This window comes from Populus alba, chromosome 5 (assembly GCF_005239225.2).
Source record: "Populus alba chromosome 5, ASM523922v2, whole genome shotgun sequence".
Classification (NCBI taxonomy): Eukaryota; Viridiplantae; Streptophyta; class Magnoliopsida; order Malpighiales; family Salicaceae; genus Populus; species Populus alba.
Window position 1 is genome coordinate 12,560,395 of NC_133288.1, and position 22,301 is coordinate 12,582,695.

The following is a 22,301-nucleotide window of genomic DNA, read 5'->3' on the forward strand; positions in this document are numbered from 1 at the left end:
CTTCAAATCTATACTGATATGCCATAAATTTGAAGATGATTTTGGAAGAAAGTAAACTTGCTTCAGCACCTGGAACCAATATATTGCTCTTGACAATTATCATAAAAGCTGGCTCATTCTTTGAAAATGCTTCTGATCACAAATTCAATCTCTCTTGAAAACAGAATTATCCATGGATCCTTGCTAATTAGATAGTTTAGGCAAGTGCTGAGTGATTTGTAAGTGTCGGTGGCCTGTAAGAAGTAAAATGGCTGCTGGTTTCAGCAGAGCAATTCGAAAGCAGACAGGCAAGATTTACATCGCAATTAGTAAAAGATATTAACCGCTGCTTGAGTATCATCAAGCTGGCATCAATCATAGCTAAGGCAAAGATAAAGTACGATGAACCTTGAAGCTGTAACTTGATGTTTGAACGACAATTTTTTCTTACAAAAGAATTGACCGAAAAACGAAAGAATAGGAAAAAACAAAGCAGGAAAGTAATAATAAAAGAGAAAAACCTTACATGTGAAAACACTATCTACCCTATCTTTCTTTCCCACCTGCAGTCATTCTTCTGTCCATATAACACAATATTTTCTCATGATGAGGGGGGAATGTATTGGGGTTCTGGAGGGTTGGAGGCCAATCAAGAAATGCAGCACCGCCAGCCCAGATCAATTTTCCCCATGTAATTTTTCCTTTCAGTGATAATCATGTTTGTTGTCCACCCATGTCGCCCATGTTTTTATCAGCATTCTATCTGACAAAACCTACCGTGCTTCCCTCACTGAACCTGCTCGCCTATCAAATCTAGGCCAACAAGCAAGAATGATATCCCTTGAAATAGCAAGAAGTAGAAATGAATCCCCTGAGCAGAAAGCAAACTCCTTGCTGAAGCCGTTAAAAGAAGGAAAGCCAGTGCCAACTCTTTCATATATATTCTATTATGCTTCTTTTTCTTCTTGTCCTTTTGATCTTGTTGCATAATTTCTTCCTTCAATTCTTCAAGATTTGGCTCTGAAGAACCCCTTTGATGCTTTGTCTCTTTCTTCGCCAAGGAAACAAGATCACCCTCAGAAGAGCGGCCAGACTTCTTCGTAACAACCCATTCATAGGCACTTCCAAGCTGGAATAGGCCAGAGATCATAGCATTGAACTTGGTCACTGACATCGTGTTTTCAAACAGAAGGTAAGGGACAATGAAAGGGAAGGATTTGGGGGCAGGGAGAATGTTGAGAAATGACATGGTGGCTGGAATGTAACACACAACCCATGCTGGGAGCTCAGCCTCTGGTATAAACATTGTCATGGGGAGAATTATGCAGAAGAGTGTGAAAGAATAAAATGGTAGGATAAGCTTTCTGAGCAGAAAGAAGAGAAAAACCATGTTGAATTTCTTCCATATGCTAATCTAAAAAAGACCAGTATAACAAAGTCAGCAAATAGAGCCAGCGCAAAAACAGGGGAAAATTGTAATTAGGACAAAGAGTGTTCGAAAAAATATATACCTTGGATCGAATAATAGCAGGTAAACAGAGTCTAAACAGCTGCATGGGTCCAGAATGCCATCTGTGTTGTTGCTTTCTATATGCTTCATATGATTCAGGCAATTCACACTGACACTGAACATTAAAAAAAATGAAAACAACTGTTAAACCACATTAAAACCATTGACTACCACTAGTTTGGTGAGAAACTCACTGGAATCAATGACAAAAACATCCAGTAATATAAAACTAAAAAGAGTAATTTACTATACCTCAACATCATTGAGGAAAATGAATTTCCAGCCATGAAGATGGGCACGAACAGCAATGTCCATGTCCTCAACAGTAGTCCTCTCTAACCAACCACCAGAATCTTCCAAAGCTTTTATCCTCCACACCCCAGCAGTCCCATTGAATCCAAAAAAGTTAATGAAAATACCATTCACTTGCTGCTCCACTTCGAAATGGAATGCTAAATTAATGTTCTGCAACCTAGTCAACAAGTTCTCATCCTTGTTTACAAAAGACCACCTTGCCTGGACAAGCCCTAGCTCCTCATTACCCTGTAATGCCACATTCAATTTCAATACTTGGTTCTTTAATTACTGGAATGGTTGAATTTGCTGCTTATCCTATTATGCCACAGAATTTCACATAAATCAACTCAAATTCGATCAAAATAAATTGAGGAATCAAAGTGAAGTACCTTGAAGTGAGGGACTGTTCTTTTAAGAAAGTCGGGGGCTGGCTGGAAATCGGCATCGAAAATAGCCACAAATTCATAGTCTTTGACATAGCTACAATTCATAGCAGACTTGAGATTACCAGCTTTATAGCCATCTCTAATTACACGATGCCTGTACAAAATGTGGGCACCCTCTTGCTGCCATTTATTAACCTCCTCTTTAATCAGCAAACGCGTAGTTGGATCATCAGAATCATCTAGAATTTGTATTAAAATCTTCGATTTCGGCCAGTCTAAATTACACACAGCTGCTATAGATTGTTGATAAACCTACGGGAAAAAAACGAATAAAACACCAAGTAACCAAATAAAATTAAAGAGCTAAAAATGTGAAATTTGAAGTTACCTCTTTCTCATTGCACATGGGAATCTGGACAAGAACCATGGGAAAAAATCCATTTTCACCAGATTCAAGATCAGCAACAGCGTCTTGTTTTGGGATTGGTTTAATATTCTTAAACCGGATCCAGAAACAACCCAAACAAAGAACAAGCCTGTCAATACTCTGGACAAGGAAGAGCACAATACACGCATTGGCTAGAAATTGCAAAGGAGGAGCAAGATACTCCACACGAAACAAAACCCACCGTGAATACAAGGAATCAAAGATATCTTGAAACCCAAATGGCATCGCTAATAAGTACTGCAATTGCAGATGTGGAGCTCCGAAATGCCACCCCTTAAAATAAGCAGCAACTTCAAATCCTAACAGCAAAACTGATAGCCAAAGAAAAATCTTGATGAAAGTATAGAATCTAGTTTTCACTGTTGGGTTCTCATTTTCCCGGTCGATGTCGGTGGTTTCGATGTCGGTGCGGCCAGAGTGGATGCGGCGCTTGATAGCGGAGCCGAGAGTGACCATTGCGGTGGCAATGGAGGTCAAGCAACCGGCAGCCTTGTGGGCTTTTAAGAGAAGGACCCATGTAAGTTGTTTAGCGTTTTTGTTACGTGATTTGTCGCGGCCGAGTCGACTCGGTGAGTCAGTGGTTAAGAAGTCTTCCTCCGATGGACCTTCAAGCTCCACCATTGACCAGTTTGGGTTCTCCATTTTGACTACAACCGGTGTTCCTCTATGGCTGTCCTTTGCCCACCAGTCAAACAAGGGTGCCATTGTCGTTTATTTGAGATTCTGATCTTTAAAACAAAACAAAGTTTTTTTTAAAAAAAGAAAATGGGACTCGCAGGGGAAAGGAAGAAAAGCGTAAAAAATCCGATCTTTTTATTTGTTTTGAGGCTAAAAGAAGGGCTATAAATCCTATAACATAATGCGAGAAGAAGAACGCGTTGAGAAGGAAGGGGAAAGCAACCAAAGCGAGAGGTCTCTAAATTACGGTGACAGGGGAGACACTTTATACCATAACTATTGTTAAGAGTTTCTTAGAAGAAGGAGATGGAGATAGAACAATTTGTTTCTTGAGATAGAGAGAGAGAGTCAGGAGGGAGGGCTGGGGACGAGTCCAAAAGAGCTCTCACTCAATTACAGCTTTCAATGGGATTATAGAGAGAGGGAGAGTGATGTCCAGAGAGATTTGATAAGGGAAAAGAGAAAAAGGTAACAGCTCAACACGTCTTTCTGCTAGAGAATTGAGAGTTTTTGATTCTTTAAAGGGAATCAAATAATTAATTTTATAGATATTTGGTGAAATGTCCATATAGATTAGGTGAGGGAGGGCAGGGAGCCCTTTAAGTGGAGACCACAGAGAGAGATGAAGACACGCGCAGAGCACGTCCTGTGTCAATGTCGAGGGAAGGGAGCTTCCACTTCCAAGCATTGTAATGGAAAGAGATCAACCATAGGATTAGGGCATGCTCCCGCGTTAATTGCAAACTGATCATTGCATGCTTTTTGACGAGGATCTTGCTTTGCCTAATTCATTCTCTCTCACTTTTTACCTCTTCCGACTCTTTCCTTTTCTAAGATTTTCGACACTAGATTCATGCCTTTCCTTTCTATAAAACATCTCCTAATTAATGCCTGACAATCTTTTTTTATGTGTCTTCGCCACCCGCTCTTCATTTTTCTTTTCTGCTCCTTCTTCTTTTATTATATACAATTTTCTGTCCAGGACAAAATTAGAATAATAGTGTATTATATTTATTTAACAATAAAAAGACATTCTCAAAAAGAAAGAATTGTATTTTCGGCGGATACAGGAGAGAAAATACCTGACGGGATTGATTTGAACCTAAGATAAAGGGCTGTTTCGACTTTCGAGCTCTTGTTATATCGTGCTTTTGAATAACTTTGAGGTTTTTTTTCAAATTAATTTCTTTTGTTTTTTTATTTTTATTTACTAATATTAAAAATTGACCAATAAAGCTTAGTATTTTTCAAACATTAACTTGGTATATGTTGTCAATCTCGCTTTTATATATATATTATAAACTAAAATGTGTGGCCTTTTCAATGTATTTTAAATTACTATTCATCCTATCATATTTCACCGTGAATTGGAGTGATGAAATTTTTTAAAGTTTTTAATTTGATCCTCAAACCTTTTTTTTACACAATTGAGTCATTTTGAACCCAAATTAGAGCTCAATTACATGTTTTTTACGGGGTAAGGTTGAATTGAAATAAAATGGACTAAAATGATAAAAGATGGTAAAATTAGTGATAGGTATGCAATTTGTTTGAAATTTTCATTTTTTTCCCTTATCTTTTAAGCAATTAGATATTCGATCCCCTATAATTTTCAAAAATACATATTTTGGTACAAAACTTCATGTTCCTCCTTTTTTTTTAGTTTTTTTTTTTTAATGGAGGAGAGAGGGTGATCGCTGAATTCTAGCTTAAAAAGAGAAAGTTGTTGTTAAGGAAGATTTGGGCCAACAAAATGTACAAATTCTATGTCAAAATGTTCCATATAATGAGGAGAGTTAGGATTACGTGTTTTTTTTTACCTTGAAAACACATAAAAAAAATAAATGAATTGCGAAGATTTTTTATTTTAAGTTGATTTCAGATTTTGAGCTGGTTTTTTATGTTTTTGAAGGCCATGGTTTGGTTTAATAAGGTTCATGGGGGTCTTTTATAAGTGTTTTGGATCAAAAACATATTAAAAATAAGTTTTTGAATGGAAAAACCAAAGATCCCATTTTTTCGATCGCCTCAGTTACTAGATTCTAGGATCTCAACAATAATGCATCATCTTTTAAAAAAAAACACATTAGGGACTTAAAAAAAGATACAAGCCTGGGCACGAGCCTTTTCTATTTGGGTCAGGCACATTGCCTAGCCTCATTTTTCTTTTCTTTTTTAATTTTTTTTTATGTTAATACCTATTTTTATATGTATTTTTAAAAAACTAAATAATTTAATATTCTAATTAACACCCCTATGATATTTTTTTTGCTTATTTAATATTTTTTAATTATATTGGGTGTGTTTAAATTTTTAAGAAATTAGTATGACTCATATGTAATTTTTTAAAATGTATTTTATTTAGATTAAATATTTATTTTTATAATTGTTTGAATATGTTCAGTCTTGCATGGTATTTTTATAACTTTATTAAATAATTTTTTTAAGTATGTTGATCTCTATTATAAATTGATTTTAATAAACAAATTTATCAAATTCAACCGGTTAAATAACCCATATTGCGATATTAAATATTTTGATTTGTCTCTAAATTTTTCCGCTTATATTTTTATTTATCGTTAATAATTTTTTTTTATTTACATAATAGTTCATGATTTATTTAACTAGATGCATGCATAATTTTTTCAATTTATATTTATGAATTTTTTTAATGTAAAAAAAAACTCATTGAAAAATTCTACTTGTTCAATTTTTTTTATCATGTATTCGTGTTTTCAATTTAATCCTTATTCTTGTGATTTTTTTTTCATTAACCCTTTTATAAAAGTTTAATTGTTTTTAATTTCACCCCTCCATCCAAGTTAATAATATATTGATTTTTTTTTCTTATCATTTTCACTCTCATTCTTTTGTTTTTTGTTTTAATGTTTTTGTTCTTTTCAATTTAAATCTCAAAGTGAAAATTTGTTATTGGCTTTCAATTTATTTTTATTTTGATTTTAACCTTCATTCTTTTAATTGTTATTTTTAATTTTAGATTTTTTTGTTTGAAATTTTTTTATAATTTCATGCTTTAACATTTTATTTCTTAAGAATTGTTATTCATGATTCTATCATATATGGTGTTTAAAGTCTGATAACTCAATTCAAGGATTGTCAACTTTTTTTATATTATTTTCTTGATGTTGATTTCATTTTTAAAAAAAATGTGTTGTGGTTTTCTTTAATTTCTTATCTATCAAATTATCCAGATATCATAACCTAGAACAAGATTTTGTCAGTTAAGTCGGACTAACCCGCCCTTTAATGTCCAAATTACATATCTACCATGTTGGATCGGGTTAGCTTGGCTCATTCTTTTCTTTTCATTTTTTTTCTTTTTTTTTTAAATAGTTTTGATTATTTTAATATAATTTTTTTATATTTCAAAAATAATTTTTACGTTTGTATTTCACTTTTCTATGAGTTTTTTTCTTATTTATTTTTTTTAAATAGTGATTATTTTTTAATTATATGGATACGTTTATTTTTTGAAGAGATTAGTATAATTCATTTGCAATTTTTATTTATTAAATTTATTTTTAGAAATAATAAATATTGATTTCTTATAATATTTTTAATATATATAGCCTTGCAAAGTGTGTTTCTCTTTTTATTTTATTCAATAAATCTTATATATGTGTCAATTTATATTTTAAATTGATTTTAATAAACCAAATCACTAAACACACAAAAAAAATAATCTATATTACGATATAAAATATTTTGCTTTACGTTTATCTCTCAGTTTTTCCAATTTTATTTTTGTTTAAGAAAAAAATTATAGAGCCAAAATTGGTTTGTTAAAGTGTATTTTTTTTTTATTGAACTTGATTTTTTTTTCATCTATTTTTTTTCTCATATTGTAAAAAAAAAAAAGTAGTTTTGGAGAAAATCTATATTATTAAACTTTAAATCCATGGACATATTCGCAGGTTTGGCTAGTTAATCTGGTTTGCAAATCTTACGAGTTTAATTTTTTTTTTTTGCTTTTTAATTATTTTTTTCAACATTTAAGTATTGGGTTGGTATTTGTTTTCGTAGCAGTTTATTTTTGTTATCATATAGTTAAATAAAAAATAGTTTCCTAGTTAAAAACAAATTATAATCTCATTAAAATACATAACCTAGTTCACATATTTGGCATGCTAGCTTTGGTTATCCTGTTTATAGGTTTGATGAGTTCATCCATTGTCCGGATATGTTTTTTTTTTTTTTGATCTTTTAATTGTCTTTTTCTTTCAATTTTATCCTTCAATATTAGATTTGTTTGGAAATAAAACTTCTTGATTTATTTTTATTTGCTTTTTATATAATTATTACTATTTCAAATAAGTTTTTATTTTTAGGTTTATGCTCAATTTTGTGACCATATATTTTTATTATATAATTAAAAAAAGTTTATAAAAAAAAAAACATTATTGAACTCAATGGAGTCCATGATATATGAGTAGTTAGGGGATTGAGATCGATCAAATCTGTTATTTTTTCAATAATTATTTTTTTAAAGATTATTATCTTGATATTTTTAAAAAATTAAATTATATTTTTATTAATTATTAAAATCATACTAGGATCCATGAAATCAATATATTTAGATCGGTATACCTTCTATGTGATTTATTTGGAAACTAGAGATAGATAAATTGATCGTAAGGTTTTAAAATTGATATATTAAACTAAGTTTAACACAATAAAAAAAAAATTATTCACGCTTTTAAAATTTTAAAAAATTAGTTTAACCTGCAATGGAGCGCATTTCAGAATATATATATATATGTGTGTGTGTGTGTGTGTGTGATTACACGTACGTGGCAACAATAACGAGGTCGAGAAAATTCAAAAGGCAGGGAATGTGTGCCGAACCATCTAGCAAACAAGCCGCACCGTACGGGGCCACAAGTGATAAGGTGAGATATTGTTGTTCTTCACTTTTTGGGTGTTTTTTTTTTAAAATTTTATTTTGATTCCTTTAATTGATTTATCATCTAATTCTGTAGAATTCAGTATTATATCAAAAGATCTACTGATTAATGCATGACAATTTTTTACATGTATTTTCATCTACCGGTGTTCCGTTTCTATTCTGCTTCTTCTTTCTTTTTTATTATATAGTATTTTCTGTCCAAGACAAAATTTAAAAAATAGTATATATAATAATAGTAATTTAATATCTTAGTTTAATGATAAAAATATTTGCACCAACACTCCTCAGGAGTGTTTATTTTTGTTTTTGACACCATTCTTTCAAACATGCCCATATGGTTTAAGGCTGGATCATTCACGCTCCTCTCACTCCATTTTATTGTGTTCACAAAACATGTCACCATCATCTTCTCTTTAGGATTACCAGCTAGCCATACCCTATCCTAATTTATTGTATCTAGAAAATATTTGAAAATATAATTATCCCTGTATTTTTAAAATATTTAGTTTTTTTATTAAAAATTATTTTTTATATATTTTAAATTGTTTTAATGCACTGATCATAAAATAACTTTTAAAAAATAAAAAAATATATCATTTTTATACATTTTAATATAAAAAAATTTTAAAAAAGTAACCACAACCACATTTTAAATAATCTTAAAGATAATTTTTTGTAAACATATTATGAGGATTTATTTTTAGTTCATTATCATGTAAAAAAATCATCATTAAATAATTTAGTCAATCTTGGGTTGCATAACTACACTGATCTCTGCTTCAACTACAAGATTAGAACTAATGCTTTTAAAATAAAATGTTCATACTTGATCACGTTTTCTCATAGATTTAATATTATCTTAAAAATTTTATAATATTGTGGATTTTATCAAACAGTTTATTTTATATTTATATATGTGTGTTGGATTTGGATTTTTTCGGCTTGTTAAAATGTTTTCTAATAATAAGAAAAATTTTAATCATGAATCTAAAAATTGTTATGCATATTTAATAAAAGAGAATGAGGGTTATATACACTAATAAATAATGAAAATATATCTTATTGTTAACTGAAGATTAAGTTGTGAAGGTAAGAAATAAGTTTAGATAAAGATACAAGATCATGAGCTACAAAAGCCCTTCATTTTTTTTTTACTTAAATATATGCACTAATGTTTCATATAAAAAGAGCAATAATTTAAATACCATTGAAACAAGAGAATTTGCAAGTAAAAATTATTCATTTTCTTGTTATTATATTTAATTAAAAAAAATCTAACATTTTATTCTATGTTATTTATGTAGTAAAAGTCAAAAGCATTCAAAAGACACATCAAAAAACCTGGACAATTTAAAATAAAATAAAAATAAAATATCTCTCTAACTAAAACTCATTTGTCTCATTAAGTGCTCAATTTTGTTTTTCATCAAAATATTTGTGTTTTAATCAACATTCTATCATTATTGCAAAAGCAAATCTCAATTCTAAAAAGTAATAATACTATGATAATTTTAATACAAACGTAATAATTTTTTTTTTTCAATGAGAGACTTTTTGGAAAATGCAAGTTAACCTTAAAACCTACACCACCTTTTTTTTAGTTTATGTTTCAAATTAAACAACATGAGGGTTGACTTGATGTTATCTGGTTGGCTTGGCAATTCCAAGACAACTCAGATGACTATTTAAAAATTGGGTTTGACTTTGAAAATTTTCAAGACAATATTTTGTTTTAATACCAAGACAACTATATATTATATTAACTCAAGTCAACCTGACATTCCCATGAAATGGGTCATTGACCCGAATGACTTGAATTTTTTTTTTAATTATATGATAACAAAAAATATGCTTGAGTAAAATAACCAAATAATTTTTTTAAAAAAATGATTATGATGGGCTGTAAAAAAAAACATGCTTGTTAATATTATAAAAATATTTATATAATCTTATTTGAAAAAAAGTAAAACTTGAATGATATTTAACAAAAATAATATCTAAAATATATTCTTCATTAATTTAAAATTTTAATAAAATAATATATTTTAAATTACTTAATTTTTTTTAAATTTAAATTTAAATTATTAGAAAAAATTTTAAGAAATAGACAAAGGCAAGCGCCAAAACTGAGCCTTTTTCTATTTCTTTTCCTCAAATTGGGTGGATGATTTTTTTAAGTTTTTTCTTCAAATTGGGCAGATGATGCATCATCTATCCAAAATTATTTTTTTCTCAAAAATATATGACATGTTTGCATGCCGAATTTTCCATGACCGGAGAGGTGGTAGGAAAATCAAGATGGGATTTTTTGGATTTTAAAAAACAAATTTTAACCTATTTTCATAAAAAAAAAAACACTTAAAAAAATAATTTGTAACCTCAATAAATTAAATCTTAAACTAAAAATACCTTGAATTGGTTAAAAAAACACAAAATTAAATCGAGAAAAGCTCTCTCAACCCCGATTAATCTATTTTTTTCAATAATATAAAAGCTTGAAAACACCTTAATGACATTCATCTCATCTCATGAATAAAGACACGTTAACATCAATATGGTCATTTCTGTCACCAAGATCTGACCAACCAATATATTTCTCTCTTTTCTTTGTCATTTTTCAATGATTTTTTCTCAAACTTGAAGGCTGAAATATGAGCAAAATATAATTTTGGACTAAAATATATAATTTTCAAACTAAAGGGATGAAATTGGAAAAATCTTTATAAAAAAATTTCAATAAAAATTGCTAACACCGAAGGTTTTTTTTTTTTTTTTTTTTAAAGGGTTGTTTTTTTGGTCTCATTTTCAATTTTGGTCCTCTATTTTTAATCTTTTGCAAATAAAGAAATCAAATTATTTTCTGTAAATTTAAGCATGAGCCCAATGTCAAGGTTATTTTTATAACCCATTAAAAATAGAGATAATTGCATCAAACCTTCTAAAAATTGTTTTAAATTTCACTTTTCCTTATACTTTGAGAAATTATATTTTATTTTATGAACTTTTATACATGCTAGAACATTTGACTATTTAAACATCTTTGAAATATATTTTTTAAAATTTAATAAGTAGGTTTATCTTGATGTGTCAGCCTAAATTAAATATTTTTAAAAATAATTTAAAGAGACAACTTTTATATCAATGAGTTAAAACAAAAATATAATTTGAATCCAAAGATGGAATAAATTTTCTATAAAACTAAGCGCGAAACCCGCAGGTCCTCTAAAAAGTTTAATACAATCACAGCCACGTAATCCGGCAACTGGGAGGGATACAGATATTAAAAGTTGAAACTGCTAAAACAAATCACCAAGTTTTCTTTAGATTTTAATATTAATAACTTTTGGCTTCTAGAATGCAAGTGCATGAGCTTGTTCGATGTAAATAATAAATTTTAAAAAATAAAAAAAATATATTATTTTAATATATTTTTAAATAAAAAATATTTTAAAAATTAATTGTTATTGAAATATTAAGCACTATAATAGCATGTGTTTGAAGTTGTGGTGTATAATAATTTTTAAAATATTTTTTTAATAATTCAAAATATTTTTTTATATTTAATATTAATATATCAAAATTATCATAAAATATTTTAAAAACATAAATTTAATATTTTTAAACTAAAATTATTTTTGAAAATTATAGAAAAACAGAAGCAGAACCACTTTTAAACCCACCTAAGCTCAGAACAATTAAATGTCTAAATTATCCTCGTATCAGCGCCACCGACAATGTCTGGGAGAATCAATGTAGTTATTCGCATATGGATAGTTGTGGAATATTCTATGCCAGCAGCAGATAAGGTAATGGTAATGATGGGTTACATGTGTTACATGTAAATATAAATAAATATGGTGATGGAGATGATGACACGTGGTGTGGCGGTGGTACATGGTCGTTGGTCAGAAGCAGAGACACACATTAATAATAATATACCAATAATCTTAATCTCAAACAGCCTGGCCACTACAGCCGGCTAGCCCCTGTCGTGCCCTCAGGTTTTTTAGGGCTATTTACCTCCTCAGTCACGTCTTCACCTAACCCGAATTACATTCTTTTTTTTTTCGAGGCAATAAAATAGGACGCCCGATTGGACCGAGCTTCTAGCATATAAAATAAAACATTAAAAAATTAGTATTCTTGTTAATTAATTAAAAGATGCATGGAATTCATTGTTGACTATCTCTTATTCTTTTCTTTGCAATTTTATTTTTTTGGTCACTGATTTTTTTTATTCTTTTTTTTTTATATATATAATCAAGTTTAATGAGAAACTAGGTTGAAAAATTTATTTTAATTTTCTTATTATAATAGGTGAAAAAAATATTTCAATATTAAATTAGTGTTCAATTTGCCCAAATAAAATTATTGATTGAAAAATTAAAACTTTGAGGATCAAATTTAAAAATAAAATAATTGCTTGCTATTTCTCTTCTTGATTACAATACAAGAGGCACATCTTTCGAAACTTCCGACCCAAAATTTTTAAAATTTTCAAAGTCAATTTCTATTTTTTAAAGTTTTTATATCTTTGGCATAAAAATTCATTCGTGTCACATTCTAGTACTTGAAAGATAAAAAGAGACAATTGCTGGAAAACAGAAGAGGAGAAAGAAAGTGAATAATTGCCCATATCCTTATAATAATAAAAAAATATTTTTAATATCAACAAATTTTATTTGATAAAAAAGAATTTCAAAAAGATTTTACCCCTCTTTTTACTAAAAAAACATATTGGGTTGGAGAGAGTTTTTTTTATTTCAGTTTGGTTTTGTATTTTTAAATTGATTTTGTGTTTTTTAAATTGAGAAATTAGGATATAAGGTTTCAAGAGTGATTTTTAAGTGTTTTAAGTGAAAATATATTAAAAATTGGGTTTTAAAATTAAAAAAAAAAACCTAATATGATTTTCTAATCACTTCTCATGTGGTAAAAAACTAAGTAGATAAATAATATATCATCAACCTTTATTTTTTGTTAATTGTCTTTAAAAAAGTAGGAGAGATGACTTCAACAGGATAGAAAAAAAGATCATGTCAAACATGAGGATTTTTTTTTCTAACTTTGACTTTACATTTCTTTTATTATTTAAATCTAAATTAATTAAAATAGATTATGTTTGTGTATGTGAGAGAGAATTGAGATTGATTAAAAAAAAATGAATTAAAAAAGTTGTGAAATTTTTAAATATAATATCAATTAATTTCTACTTGGTTTTTGAATAAGATTATATTATTATTTTTCTAATATTAGTAGGTGTTTATTTGGTGCATCCCTACATTATATTTGTTTTATGAATTTTATTCAATCGTTTTCCTATGTGTGTTTATTTTCTTTATCACTTGATAAATAAAATATTATTTTTAAAAAATAAAGCTATTAAACACAATTATATTCATGATTCATGTTGTGAGATCATTTGATTTATATTAATCTTTTAATTTTTAGTTTAGTCTTTAGTTAGCATTAATAATTTTCTAGGTTGGGATAGATTAGGATGCCCAACCTAGTGGTATTCAAATGTTCAAATTGAATTGAGTTTGATTAAAATAAAATAAATTAAAAAAATTGTGAAACTTTTAAATATAATTTCATTTAATTTCTACTTGGTTTTTGAATAAGATTTGAATATTCTTTTTCTAATATTAGTTGGTGTTTATTTGGTGCAACCCTATATGATACTAGTTTTTTAAATTTTATTTAATCACTTTCATATATATGTATATTTTTTTTATCACTTCATAAAATAAAATAATAATTTCCAAAAAATAAAGTTATTATATACAATCAGGTTTATAATTTGTGTTGTGAGATCATATATTTTAATATACATCTATCTCTTAAACTTTTAGTTTAATCTTTAATTATTAATCAATTTTTTTTTTACATTTATTTACATATATAATTCTTAATTTATTTAATTGAATATATACAAAAATCTTTTGATCTACCATTATTAGCCTAAGAAAGCGTTATAAAAAAAGTGGGGTGTGAATGAATGGAGGACAGTGAAGTCTTAATCAATAATTAGCCCCGAGTGCGTGAGCAACTGGACAGGTTAATTGAGATTTAGAAATCAAATCCGTGTACGGATTTGATTAAACTGTATGATTAGTTATGTGGGGTCCCCTAGATTAATGGTGTGGTTTTGTAAGCATATGGGGTCACCTCCATGATTAGTACCGACACAGCACTTTTCGAAAACTAGATCCCATCGTTTTTAAATTAAGTTTCTTTTTTTTTTTTTTTTCCTTTTAAACCATGTGGTGTTGTTTTCTTAATGACGAGAATGGAAAACAGCATTATCAATTAATTAACAAAAACAATTTTATGGCAGGAGACCCACTTAAAAAAAAAAAAGGAAGAAAATAAGAGGTAGAAAAGCGCATTGCATTGTCAAAAATGGGACTCGTCATTCTTACATGTGCATTGATGAAATTAAAGGAAATTTCCTACAACTAAAAAAACTTGGAAACCACGTGGAATTTCACTTTTACATGTAAATAATGAAGCTTCTCTCTCTCTCTCTCTCTTCATCTTCTTATTTTTTTTTTAAAAATTTATCTTTAAATATTTTTTTCCAGTCAATTAGATTGTCTTTAAATTAACCAAGTTAATTGAACCATATCGAGATAATTTTCATATAATTTAATTTTAAATTCAAATTAGACAAAAAATTAGATCATAAGGTTTCAAAGTTGACCCGCTAAGATGAGTTTAATAACAATACTAAATATTTTTTTTTATTACTTATATATATTTTTTGTTATGTTCAATTTTTCTAACCTAACCTACATCATAAAGCGAGCATGTAAAATAATATGTTCTAAATTGAAAAAAAGAATTGAACATCCATGATTGTTTTTAATTTTCTCTTTATGATCTAATGATAAAAAAAAACATGCAAATCCTTGGTCAAGAGTATGTTTAAGGCTACACACATTTTTTTCCCTTTCTTTGTACTAAAAATATAAGAAACTAAGTGGCAAATCCCTCTTTATATTTTGTTGTATATTTATAATACCACATATTAATTATAAGATTTATATGGAGCAACTTCAAGGTTTTAAAGGCTCAAATTTACCTAATCATGGATGCTTTATGCAGAAATCAATATATGGCCTAAAACAAGCCCTTAAAACATGGTTTTTAAGGTTGTCTCAGGCTCTTGAAACTTGGATTCACTGCCTCAACTGTAGTTACTTCTTTATTTACTTATTATCATAACAATATGTGCGTTTTTGTGCTTATATATGTCGAATGACATTATTGTCACCAGTAATGCTGTTATGACCATTGATAGTCTTATCTCTAATGTCGATGACATTATTGTCACCGGTATTTGACATTAACCAGATCTGATATATCCTACAATGTCAATCAATTATGTCAATTTCTCTATTGTCCTACAAATATTCATTTCACTGCTGCTAAAAAGGGTGTTAAGATATCTTAAAGGCATTTTACAATTTGGTCTTCAATTTAACAAGGGTTCACTTCAACTCAATGGCATTTATGACTCTGATTGGGCTGATAATCCAGATGATCGGAGATCTAGCTCAGGATATTGCATTTATATAGACTCATATATGATCTCTTGGACCGCAAAAAAACAATCCGTGATGGAAAGATCAAGCACTGAAATTGAATAACGATCAATGATATATACAGTAGCTGAACTTTAGCGATTGAGAAAGCTATTAAAAGAACTTCATATATCTTTATCATTTGCACCTTGTATTTAGGTTGGCAATATCAGTGCTTTAACACTATTTTCAAACCCTATTGTTTTTCATATGAACAAATCATTTAGAAATGGACTACCATTTTATACGTGAGAAGATCTTTAACAAAGATATACAAACTAAATATATCTCCATCTAACCTTCAGACATCTAAACTAAAGGTCTCTCCTTCTCACGTTTTCTTTCTTTTATAAAAAAAATAATGGTTCACAATCTTTCCATCAGTTTGAAGGAGGCTGTGAAATTGAAGAATGAATTGATAATTGATTTATTTCAATGTACATATATATATAGCTACAACAGAGTGCTATTCTAGGAAATAAATTACTGTTATGCTAGAATTAAGGTTGACCCATATATAATGGGATTGCAACAATTATGCTATATACAATTCCTTAATTTATGGAGATTTTATTATCTAACACTCCCCCTCAAGTTGGAGAGTGAATGTTTTGAAGTCCCAACTTGCCACTTAAGAATTTTAGTTGATCTCGTCCCAATGTCTTTGTGAACATGTTGGAAATTTGTTCATGTGAGCGAACGTGAGAAGTAGAGATGATTCCTACTTGTAGCTTCTCCCTTACAATATAGTAGTCTATCTCTATATATTTAGTACGCTCATGAAACACAGGATTGGCTGCAATGTGCAAAGTAGCTTCATTATCACAATTTAATATTGTGGGTTTATCCTGAATGACTTTTAAATCATCTAAAATGTAGAATATCCATGTTATCTCTAGGCACGTGGTTGCCATGACACGGTATTCTTCTTCTGCCGTTGATTTTGCAACATTTGATTGTTTCTTAGATTTCCAAGAAACAAGAGAACCACCACGAAATACACAATACCCTGTGGTAGACCTTCTTGTTTTAGAGCATCCTTCATGGCCAGAATCACAATAAGCTACTAAGTCAAGGTTGTTATCCGCTGGAAATAACAAACCTTGATCAGGTGTGCCTTTGATAAACCTTAAGACTTGAAGAGCTGCATCTAAGTGTGGTTTTCTAGGTTGTTGCATAAACTGGCTCAATATCTGAACATAATACACAATGTTAGGTCGAGTGACTATGAGGTAGATTAATCTCCCAACTAATCGTTGATAACGAGTTGGATCTTCAAGTGGAACACCATCAGTAGGAATAAGTTTCAGATCTTGTTCCATGGGAAAAGAGTTTGGTCATCCAACATCTTGTAAAATATCTAAGGCATACTTTTGTTGACACATAAAAATCCCTTGTTTTGATCGAGAAAATTCAAGCCCTAAAAAATATCTTAGATCACCAAGGTCTTTGATGTGGAAGTGTCGAAGCAAGAATAATTTGAGATTGTTTATTTCATCCAAACTGTTGCCAGTAACAAGTATGTCATCAACATATATAAGGACGACAGTGAGAGAAGTACCATTAATTCTGGTAAAAAGTGAATAATCTGCCTTGGACTGTTGGAAACTAGCTGTATGAATGGCTATGAAAAACTTAGAAAACCAGTTACGAGAGGCTTGTTTTATACCATATAAAGACTTGTTGAGACGACATATAAGATTCTCCCCTTGTCGACGAAGACCAGGATGAGAGTCCATATACACGACTTCAATGAAGTCACCATGAAGGAATGCATTATGGACGTCAAGTTGGTGAATGAACCAACCACGGGCAGAGGTCACGACAAAGAGGCAACAAAGAGTGGTGAGTTTAGCAGTTGGAGAAAAGGTTTCCTGATAGTCGATGCCTTCAATCTGAGTATTGCCCTTAGCAACAAGACGAGCTTTGTAACAGTCAATCGTACCATTAGATTTGTATTTAATATTGTAAACCCATTTATAACCAATGAGTTTATAGCCAAAAGGTAACGGCATGAGGGTCTAAGTATTTTGTTATTCCAAAGCATCAAGTTCATCTTTCAAAGCATCTCTCTATTGAGGATCTTAGACAGTTTGGGTATAAGAAGTGGGCTCATTTATGCCTGAAATGTTAGCTAGGAAAACTCTATAGGAAAGAGAAAACCGAGAAAAGATAAAAAATAAGATAAAGGGTGATGAGTACCTGAAGGAGATGGCGTCGAATCGGACGAGGAGTGTGGGGAGACAACAACATTGGAGAAGTGATAATATTGTTGCCAAGATGGAGGATGTTTTGGGCGGGTGGATTGTCGAGTAGGATTAGGTGCAGGTGTTAAAGACGAAGGTGATGAAGGCGTAAGGTCAAATGAGAAGGACCCATATGGGTAATGTGTGTCAGATTGGGTATTGGGTTCAGATGAGGGTAGTGGATTGGAGTGTGAGCTAATGGGAAATGGATCTGGGTAAGGTGGGTCCAATGGTAAAGGGAGGACTGGATGTGTTAAGGGCAGTGAGTGTTTTTCAGCATAGGGAAAAATGGTTTCATGAAAGGTATTATCTCGACTAACAAGAAAGTGATGAGAATTTAGGTCATATAATTTGTAACCTTTTTTACCTGTAGGGTAACCAAGAAAGATGCTACGACGGGCATGAGAATCAAATTTATGGTGAGGGTGAACTATAGTGGCATAACAAAGGCAACCAAAAACTCGAAGATGTGAGTAAGTTGGTGGTTTATTATAGAGCAGTTCAAAAGGGGATTTTTGGTTTAGTAATGGGGTGAGTAATTTATTAATAAGGTAGATTGTGGCAAAACACACTCCCCCTAAAAAGATAAGGGTAAATTAGATTGGAAGCGCAAAGCACGTGCGACATTGAGAATGTGGTGATGTTTGCGTTCAACAATGTCATTTTGTTGTGGTGCGTACATGCATGAACATTGAAACTCAACCCTATTATTAAGAAAACATTCTTTCATGGAAAGAAATTTAGATCCATTATCAGCGCGTATGGTTTTAATGTTAGCATTGAATTGAGTGCAAACAAAAAAAAGGATTTGAGCAGGGATTGGGTGTCAAATTTGTTACTCATGAGAAAAACCCAAGTGAACCTAGTAAAATCGTCTACAATAGTGAGAAAATAACGAGCACCGGAATGTGATGAAATCTGGTGTGGTTCCTAGATATCACAATGAAGTAAAGAAGAAGGTGCAATAGTAGAAATATTACTTAAAGGAAAAGAACTTTGAGTCTGTTTGGCCATTGGGCAAACACGACAGTGATTATCAAAGGAAACCGACATTGAAGGAATAAAAAATGAAAGCAATTTAAGGCGAGCGATTGAAGGATGCCTAAGTTGTTGATGCTAAAGAGTAGGTGAAGAGGAAACATGGCAGGAAAGTGGCACTTGAGAAATAGATGACATGTAGTAGAGTCCTCCATCTTGAATGGAGATAAACCTTCTTGATTAGTAACAAATGAGATCATGTTTATCTTAAAGATAAAGATATATGTTTATCTCATTTTATGCCTATCTTAAATTGATGTATATCATCTATATTAAGTTGATATCTCCAATCAGTTTTTCGGAAATTCATTTCAGTTTCTAACTTTAATTTGTGTCATCAGACCAACCATAATCGATTTCCATTGGTATCATAAATTCCTTACTACATGTAATACGTTGGCATTTAATACAAATTAATTTGCTTGGCTAATCTGACGTTGCATCCTTCACCAGTTCATAATTTATGTTATTTGACCTTTTAGTTTCTTTCTTCTTACGGTGATGCACTGTTATTTCTGTCTTGCCCAATACAATAATGGATAAAACCTGCCAGGATACTTTTATTTTTTATTTTTTATGAGAGAACACATATAATACCTTGTGATTGCAGCGGAAGCTTACTTTTCTTTGTGTGTGTGTGTGTTTTAAAATTGCAGGAGAAATTAAGGATTACTGTTCTGGTTTCCAAAGCTGTATTTCAATATATCTAAGGTGAGGTTGTTTCTCCTCAAGCGACTATACCACACCTGCACAAGTCAAGGCTGCAGGTTTTGACAATATGCGCTGATGATTTAGGATCAATTGTAGAAGGCCGCGATGAGAAGAAATTCAAATTTTACGGTGGGGGTAAATGGTGTTGCAGACAAGCTCTGCACTTCAATGACTGATGGGCTAACCACCATGAATAGTGTGATCTACTGAATCACAGACAAGAGACTCATGGGATCAATAAGTTTGCTGAGAGCCAAGTTAGGAGTTTCTGGATTTTTGTTTGGGAAGCACTTCAGGATATGACTCTAATGATACTTGAGGTGTGTGCTTTTGAGTCTTTAATTGTTGGCATAGCAACAGAAGGCTGGCCGAATGGAGCTCATGATGGCCTCAGAATTGTTGCAAGTATCTTATCAGTTGTGTTTGTGACAGTTGTAAGTGATTATCGTCAATCGTTACAATTCAGGGATTTGGACAATGAGAAAAGGAAGATCACCATTCAGGTCACTAGTAATGGATTTAGGCAGAAATTGTCAATAAATGATTTGCTTCCTGGTGATATAGTGCATCTTGCTATTGGAGATCAAGTACCTGCAAATGGGCTTTTTGTTTCAGGCTTTTCTGTATTAATTGATGAGTGGAGTTTAATTGGTGAAAGTGAACCGGTAATGGTAAATTTTTAAAATCCTTGTATGCTTTCTGGAACTGAGGTTCAAGATGGATCATACAAGATGATGGTTGCCACTATTGGGATGAGAACCCAATGGGATAAATTGATGGCAACTCTAAGTGAAGGAGGAGATGATGAAACTCCACAGCAGGTAAAATTGAATGGAATGGTAACCATTATTGGGAAGATAGGCCTTTTCTTTGCTGTAGTGACCTTTGCAGTTCTGATCTAAGGATTATTTAGCCGTAAATGGCAAGCAGGGACTTACTTTAGCTGGTCTGGAGATGATGCATTGGAGATGCTAGAATACTTTGTAATTGCAGTTACAATTGTTGTTGTTCAGTTCCGAGGGGCTACCACTGCCTGTGACATTAAGCCTTGCCTTTTCCATGAAGAAAATGATGAATGGTAAAGCACTTGTCCGTCATCTGGCAGCATGTGAGGCTATGGGGCCAGCCACAAATATCTGTAGTGACAACTGGGACACTAACTACGAATCATATGACTGTTGTGCATTTGCATGAATGTCAAGGAAGTTGATCTGCCTACTAAGGCTTCTAGCTTGTTCTCTGAAATCCCTGCTTCTTCTGTAAAACTTCTTTTGCAGACAATATTTAACAACACTGGGGGTGAAGACATTGTTAACAAATATGGAAAATGCAAAATTTTAGGAACACCCACTGACTGAGACTTCTTTGTTGGAGTTTGGCCTATCTCTTGGTAGAGATTTCCAGGCAGAGCGACAACCAGTGAAACTTGTTAGAGCTGAGCCTTTCAATTCCACGAAGAAGCAAACGAGAGTAGTGGAGGCGGTTTGCAAGCCTACTCCAAAGTTGCTTCAGAAATAGTTTTGGCTGCTTGTAACAAGGTGATCAATTCAAATGGTGACGATGAAGAATCCATTAACAACCTTAAGGCTACAATTGATCAGTTTGCTAGTGAGGCTCTTAGAACTCTCTGTATTGTGCTGGAAAGTGGGTTCTCCCCTGATAATCCTTTACCGCATTCTAGGCACACTTGTATAGGGATATCGGGTATCAAAAATCATCTTCGTCCAGGTGTCAAGGAGTCCGTTGCAGTTTGTCGTTCAGCGGGTATCACTGTAAGAATGGCTACAGGAGACAATTTAAATACTGCCAAGGCTATTGCACGGGAATGTGGGATTCTTATCAATAATGGTATAGCCGTTGAGGATCCAGACTTTCATAGGTGCACTGCACTTTTCACAATTAGTTAGCATTATTATAAATATTGTTATTCTCCGAAATTAAAACTTACGAATTCCTTTTCCTTGGGCTCTTTCCTCTCTCACTCCTAATTCATTTCTTGCTTTGTATGCCTCTGTACATTGAAAAAGGGATGAAAATGACGTGTTGTGTTGTGTGCAATCACTACAGTAGCTTCACACTCTTTCCCATACTTTATAGATCATTTACAAGGATTTGTTATTTGATAAATACAATAAATCCAACAGGTTTCAAAAGGCACAACAACAAGGCTACCAGTTCCAATTTCTTTTGCGTTGATGAATTTTCAGAAAATCTGAACCTTTCGTGGACGCCTAATTAATATTGTATCATCTGCAGCATAATGTTTCTGCTTGGTAGTAAATATCCTTCTCAGTTGTATTACACGATGATATAGAATTGAAGAACTTGACTTTTTCCTGTCCTGATACTTCCATAGACATCTCTCTTCCCTGATTCAATAATATCTTTAGATTTTGGCCAAATATTTGTTGGATTTCTGGCAATGCATTGCTGCTGGTTTAAAAATGATCCCTGTGTACATGTTTTGGAGATTTCCTCTAAAACTTGAGTTT

At 31.2% G+C, this 22,301-nt stretch overlaps 1 protein-coding gene and 1 pseudogene across 1 annotated transcript; one reads left to right on the forward strand and one right to left on the reverse strand.

Annotated features, from left to right (window-relative positions):
• Nucleotides 1-377: 377 nt before the first annotated feature.
• Nucleotides 378-3,797, reverse strand: LOC118045760 (probable xyloglucan glycosyltransferase 12). Its single transcript, XM_035054471.2, has 5 exons — nt 2,561-3,797; nt 2,176-2,484; nt 1,742-2,032; nt 1,491-1,604; nt 378-1,393 (listed from the first exon to the last, which is right to left on the reverse strand). The coding sequence occupies exons 1-5, from the start codon at nt 3,323-3,325 to the stop codon at nt 767-769; spliced, it is 2,106 nt and encodes a 701-aa protein (XP_034910362.1). The 5' UTR covers nt 3,326-3,797; the 3' UTR covers nt 378-766.
• A 14,228-nt stretch (nt 3,798-18,025) lies between these two features.
• On the forward strand, nt 18,026-21,716 carry LOC118045781 (calcium-transporting ATPase 2, plasma membrane-type-like; annotated as a pseudogene).
• The last annotated feature ends 585 nt before the right edge of the window (nt 21,717-22,301 follow it).

What these genes read in the sequence shown, in the direction of transcription:
- LOC118045760 (XM_035054471.2), bottom strand. Translation starts at nt 3,325, where the DNA reads ATGGCACCCTTGTTTGACTGGTGGGCAAAGGACAGCCATAGAGGAACA. An exon ending in CCATGTGCAATGAGAAAGAG is followed by an intron (nt 2,485 to 2,560) that starts GTAACTTCAAAT and finishes TTTTTCCCGTAG; the next exon opens with GTTTATCAACAATCTATAGC. An exon ending in GAACAGTCCCTCACTTCAAG is followed by an intron (nt 2,033 to 2,175) that starts GTACTTCACTTT and finishes GTGGCATTACAG; the next exon opens with GGTAATGAGGAGCTAGGGCT.